The 6,765-nt window shown below is 39.5% G+C and overlaps 1 protein-coding gene across 1 annotated transcript in view; it reads left to right on the top strand.

Moving 5' to 3' along the window:
• Positions 1-225: 225 nt before the first annotated feature.
• The window catches only part of LOC116219476, a 40,254-nt gene continuing 33,714 nt past the window's right edge, over positions 226-6,765 (top strand). Inside the window, exons 1-2 of the mRNA XM_042703681.1 lie at positions 226-351; positions 2,919-2,978. Coding sequence (XP_042559615.1) covers positions 346-351; positions 2,919-2,978 — 66 coding nt within the window. The 5' untranslated portion in view covers positions 226-345. The remainder of the gene's footprint in view (positions 352-2,918; positions 2,979-6,765) is intronic.

Genomic DNA, 6,765 nt, shown 5'->3' with positions numbered 1-6,765 from the left:
GCACACTGAACTACTGTCCATCATTATAAAGGTATTTTCATCACTGAACTTGCCCTTTCTGCTCAATGAAATCGACAGGCTGTGCCGATATTATGTCGTCATTCTGTTGCCAGGCGATGGCGCTTTGTCAGCACTAGATTGTCAGCCTCTCATCATTTTACTGACGTCAGAGTGCAACACCAAAAGGCGAGAAATGAAATATAAGATAATTGTGAAAATAGGCCACTGAGCCATCCACAAAGCATTGTTTAGGCGCACATATTGTGTTCAACACTGTCGTGTGAATCTGTCCTGTTCTACATGCAGGTCATGTAGAATCAAAGAAAAGTGCTTCTCCATACGGATATGCAGGTGTGTTGCGTAATGTTGACGTATTTTGTGTAGGTCTATAAACAGGCTATTGTGCGCCTGGGGAGCTAGGTAATATATGTGGTGTGACTGTTAAATCTAATCACAGATAGGCTGCTTTCACTTCGGCTGTGCATACTTAGATGACTAACTGCAACGTACTATCAGATGATGTCATCTTTATTACATAAGTGCATGATCACGATTGTTGCTTTTCTTCTTCTTCTAAATCACAGTTCATTATTTTTAACTTAATTTTTAATCTATTTATTTCATTTTATTTCCCTTCTGTAGTTTTGTATTAATCACGCTAATCGCCAAAGACGCGTGTCCATATTTCTCTGTAGCGGCGACGCTCTGGCATTGCGATGCGTTCTGACGCATGTCTCCTCCAGTTCTGTCAAGCTGAAGAATGGGCGAAAAAAAGAATGAAAAAAAAAAATCAAGGCTGGTTTCCGCGCATGGAATCCCATCGCTAGCATTACTTTATGCATCACGTGGTGTTTTTAGCGCCGGCCAGTGGGTGTGTCCTCGAGCGCCCCGTTTCATTCATAACTCCGTTTGCTATTAGGGCAAAAATTCAACGGCACGAAGACGGACGGGAGTCGCTGGTGTGTTACTGCAAATTCGCTCTTCAGTTTGTCTACCCAAATGGACCGCGCGACTCACAAATAGGTGAGCTCTTAAATCCGCCTTGTATGCGTTCTTCACCGTGATCCAACTGGGAGATGCTAGTCTGTCCGCGAGCCATCTGTTGCCTGTGACTATGTATCCGCTCGTTCTCCTGGTGTTCGCATTTCGATCACTCGCGTGTCAATTCCCCGCGAGAAGGCTGGGTAGGCGTGTTGGCAGCTCGTGCACTAAGCAAGCCCATGCCGCGGTGACGGTTGCCTCTGGATAGTGAATCTGAGCGCACGAGATGCGGGCGAGTTCTCTCCTTCAACAGCTAGACACTCATTGCTTGTAAGAAATGTAACAATTATACCGGGAGTTAAAGGCTTCTCTAAACTGAAAACTATCTGATTTCTGGTCAGTGGTCCAGAATGTAGGTCTGTGGGCTTTGCCAAGTTTGGGCTGAAATCACCGTGTCTGTGCTGCATCTCGTGTGCGCGTTACTAGTTTGCTGTGTTTCTATTTTGATGTTGCAGATTATGGGCTGTTCTCGGCTGCCCACATCGCAGTCTGCTGGCATGGTGGGTCTTTGATGTGCAAATAGACTAAAATGCCTGTGTGTTGTTCCCTATTACAAGTACTGTGTCTGCATGGCGCGATTCCACCTCATTAGATCGGTCATGAAGAATATTACTGGCACATTCCCACTGATTTCTGCCCTGCGCAAATGAGAGAAAAACGCGGTCAGGAATATTTCGTCATCTTTTGGACTGCTGTTGGGTTGTCGCGCGACTAGCTGAAACCATAGATTGTGGTTCAACGCTGCGACCGACAACTGCAGCCTTGCTCTGGAAGTTGTGATGGCGTAAATCGGGACATAATACGGACACAATGGGTCTCCTGTTCATTTAGAGAGTTTAATCATGGCCTGCACCACTGTTCATGTCGTGGCGATCCAGAGTGCTGCGATAAGTCTCTTACTAATCACGAGAAGTTTGGAGTGCTTTTTAAAACAAACGTATGCCTGTGCACATCTCGTTAGAAAAGAAACACGCTCGCTCTCTCACAACACGCGCTCGCACACACACATACACACACACACACACACTTCCTGTGGACATTACACTGACCAAAGGGAAAATAAACTTCCAACAACATGAGACGAAGTGCCGATACATTTCAGACAAGCTGGATGTCCGATTCTGTGCAACCAGCCTATGATAACCATACCACATCATAACCCACAGATGCAGGACTCACTGGAACACACTCAAACACACACACACACACAGATATACAAACAAACACACACACACACACACACACACACACACACATTCATACACAAACCACACACACACAGACAGATATACAAACAAACACACACACACACACACATTCATACACAAACCACACACACACAGACAGATATACAAACAAACACACACACACACACAGATATACAAACAAACACACACATATACACTCGAACACGCACATCACACACAGACAGATATATACAAACAAAGACACACCACACACACACACACACACAGATATACAAACACACACATGCACACACCACACACACACACACACACACAACTTTATTGCTGAGTTTGCTCCATAAGTAAGAACTCAAACCAAACCCAAAGTCCCAGCTGCTTATGCTAACTCTCCACTAAGAGGACCACTGCAAACTCCCACAATGTTCCGTCTCTCTCTCTCTCTCTCTCTTCTCTTTCTCTCTTCTCAATTCAAATTCAAAAGAAGCTTTATTGGCATGACCATAACGTTGTAGAGTATTGCCAAAGCATTTGGGTTGGATATATAAATTCTCTCTCTCTCTCTCTCTCTCTCTCTCTTCTCTCTCTCTCTTCTCTCTCTCTCTTCTCTCTCTCTCTTCTCTCTCTCTCTTCTCTCTCTCACTGTCTCTCACACAAACTCTCTCTCTCTAGCCCAGAGAAGGAGGGGGGGATGGACAGAAACCGCTAAAGAGGGAGAAAGATGAAATGATGGTAAGAATGGACGAGGGAAAGAGAGACAGAGAGAAACAGAGAGAGAGAGAGGACCTCAGGAGCAGATTTCCTTCTGAATATGTGTGTGTGTGTGTGTGTGAGTGTGTGTAGTTTGTGGGAGTGTGTGTAGTTTGTATATATAGTGTGAGTGTGTGTAGTTTGTATTTATAGTGTGGGTGTGTGAGTGTGTGTATGTATAGTGTGTGTGTGTGTGTAATTTGTATGTATAGTGTGAGTGTCTGTGTGTGTGTGTGTGTGTAGTTTGTATGTATAGTGTGTGTGTGTGTAGTTTGTATGTATAGTGTGTGTGTGTAGTTTGTATGTATAGTGTGTGTGTGTGTGTGTACTGATGCTTGGTTGCACGCCAGTGGAAAGTGAGTGAGTGGCCTTCATTAATGAGTAATGGTGTGTAAATAAACGTGTGTGTGTGTGCAGGAAAAGACAAGGAGTTATTTTTAGCCACAGGAGCGAATAATTATTCATATGCACACACACGCACAGAGAAACACACACACACACAACCTGCACAAACCGACACACATGCATACACACACACACACACACACACACACACACACACACACACACACACACACACACACACACACATTGCATAGGAATTCCTTGTGTGTAGTGGAGATAAACCAGCTGTGTGGAATGTGGGTCAGGGTGCTGTAATACAATCAAGCCAAAGATGCAATGGACAAAGCCAGGGAAAAAACACACACCTACCTCAGCCACTCTTCATGAGCCCTGACACATTCATTCATTCATTCAGTCATTCATTTGCTCATTCCTTTATTTGTTGGTTGGTTCATTCATTCAATTCAATTCAATTCAAACATACATTTACTAAATACCTCAGTCACTAATTGAATTCAACTCAAACATACATTTACTAACTACATCATTCATTCATTCATTCATTCAATTCAAACATACATGTACTAACTACCTCATTCATTCATTCATTCAAATTCAAACATTTACTTACTACATCTTTCATGTATTCAATTCAAACATACATTTACTAACATACCCTTAGGTCATGCATTCATTTCTCAACCCGTTCATGCATTCACTGATTCATTCATATATACATCCATCTCAAACAAACATTCACATGCTCATCCATTGGGTTCATTCATTAGGGTGTGGATTGATTGATTGATTGATTGATTGGTAGATTACTATCTTCCTTCAGTGTTTCATTCATTCATCAGTCTCTTTGATTGTGAGCATTACTGTAAAGAACTGTAATTTTGTAATGCATAGCAACCCTTCCTGAGAGGCCTGTATGGATATTCTATAGTGCATAAATAGAGATTGATTAATATTGCATAGTGCATGAATAGAGATTGATTGATATTGCATAGTGATTGAATAGAGATTGATTCATATTAAATAGTGCATGAATTTAGATTGATTCATATTAAATAGTGCGTGAATAGAGATTGATTAATATTGCATAGTGCATGAATAACGATTGATTCATATTAAATAGTGCATGAATAGAGATTGATTAAAGTTCCTTTAATAATGAGGCGTGTTCCTAATTCTGTTATTGTCTGTGGGTGAATGGCCCCTTGGGAAGCCACTACTACTACTACAATATATCATATTGCATCAGGTTAGTCAGCAGTTACCAGTGCACCAGCTCAAATAGCTAATATATATAGGAATATATGCCAGTGTTGTTACATCAAATGTATTTTTGCAGATATATTCACCAGTATAGAAGTTCCCTAACGTGTTACTGTAGGAATGTGTAGCAGTGTAGTTATATAATGTGTTACTATAAGAATGTGTAGCAGTATAGTTATATCAAATGTGTTACTGCTAGAAGATGCTGCAGTGTAGTTATATCAAATGTGTTACTATAGGAATGTGTAGCAGTGTAGTTATATAACGTATTACTATTGGAATGTGTAGCATTGTAGTTATATCAAATGTGTTACTGCTAGAAGATGCTGCAGTGTAGTTATATCAAATGTGTTACTGCTAGAAGATGCTGCAGTGTAGTTGTATAATGTGTTACTATAGGAATGTGTAGCAGTGTAGTTATATCAAATGTGTTACTGCTAGAAGATGCTGCAGTGTAGTTATATAATGTGTTACTATAGGAATGTGTAGCAGTGTAGTTATATTAAATGTGTTACTGCTAGAAGATGCTGCAGTGTAGTTATATCAAATGTGTTACTATAGGAATGTGTAGCAGTGTAGTTATATAATGTGTTACTATAGGAATGTGTAGCAGTGTAGTTATATCAAATGTGTTACTGCTAGAAGATGCTGCAGTGTAGTTATATCAAATGTGTTACTATAGGAATGTGTAGCAGTGTAGTTATATAATGTGTTACTATAGGAATGTGTAGCAGTGTAGTTATATTAAATGTGTTACTGCTAGAAGATGCTGCAGTGTAGTTATATAATGTGTTACTATAGGAATGTGTAGCAGGGTAGTTATATTAAATGTGTTACTGCTAGAAGATGCTGCAGTGTAGTTATATTAAATGTGTTACTGCTAGAAGATGCTGCAGTGTAGTTATATTAAATGTGTTACTGCTAGAAGATGCTGCAGTGTAGTTATATCAAATGTGTTACTATAGGAATGTGTAGCAGTGTAGTTATATAATGTGTTACTATAGGAATGTGTAGCAGTGTAGTTATATTAAATGTGTTACTGCTAGAAGATGCTGCAGTGTAGTTATATTAAATGTGTTACTGCTAGAAGATGCTGCAGTGTAGTTATATTAAATGTGTTACTGCTAGAAGATGCTGCAGTGTAGTTATATTAAATGTGTTACTGCTAGAAGATGCTGCAGTGTAGTTATATTAAATGTGTTACTGCTAGAAGATGCTGCAGTGTAGTTATATTAAATGTGTTACTGCTAGAAGATGCTGCAGTGTAGTTATATTAAATGTGTTACTGCTAGAAGATGCTGCAGTGTAGTTATATTAAATGTGTTACTGCTAGAAGATGCTGCAGTGTAGTTATATTAAATGTGTTACGGCTAGAAGATGCTGCAGTGTAGTTATATTAAATGTGTTACTGCTAGAAGATGCTGCAGTGTAGTTATATTAAATGTGTTACTGCTAGAAGATGCTGCAGTGTAGTTATATCAAATGTGTTACTGCTAGAAGATGCTGCAGTGTAGTTATATCAAATGTGTTACTGCTAGAAGATGCTGCAGTGTAGTTATATTAAATGTGTTACTGCTAGAAGATGCTGCAGTGTAGTTATATCAAATGTGTTACTGCTAGAAGATGCTGCAGTGTAGTTATATAATGTGTTACTGCTAGAAGATGCTGCAGTGTAGTTATATTAAATGTGTTACTGCTAGAAGAGGCTGCAGTGTAGTTATATTAAATGTGTTACTGCTAGAAGATGCTGCAGTGTAGTTATATAATGTGTTACTGCTAGAAGATGCTGCAGTGTAGTTATATAATGTGTTACTGCTAGAAGATGCTGCAGTGTAATTATATAATGTGTTACTGCTAGAAGATGCTGCAGTGTAGTTATATTAAATGTGTTACTGCTAGAAGATGCTGCAGTGTAGTTATATAATGTGTTACTGCTAGAAGATGCTGCAGTGTAGTTATATAATGTGTTACTGCTAGAAGATGCTGCAGTGTAGTTATATTAAATGTGTTACTGCTAGAAGATGCTGCAGTGTAGTTATATTAAATGTGTTACTGCTAGAAGATGCTGCAGTGTAGTTATATTAAATGTGTTACTATAGGAATGTGTAGCAGTGTAGTTATATTAAATGTGTTACTGCTAGAA

This window comes from Clupea harengus, chromosome 25 (assembly GCF_900700415.2).
Source record: "Clupea harengus chromosome 25, Ch_v2.0.2, whole genome shotgun sequence".
Classification (NCBI taxonomy): Eukaryota; Metazoa; Chordata; class Actinopteri; order Clupeiformes; family Clupeidae; genus Clupea; species Clupea harengus.
This window is presented reverse-complemented; position numbering and strand designations above follow the sequence as displayed.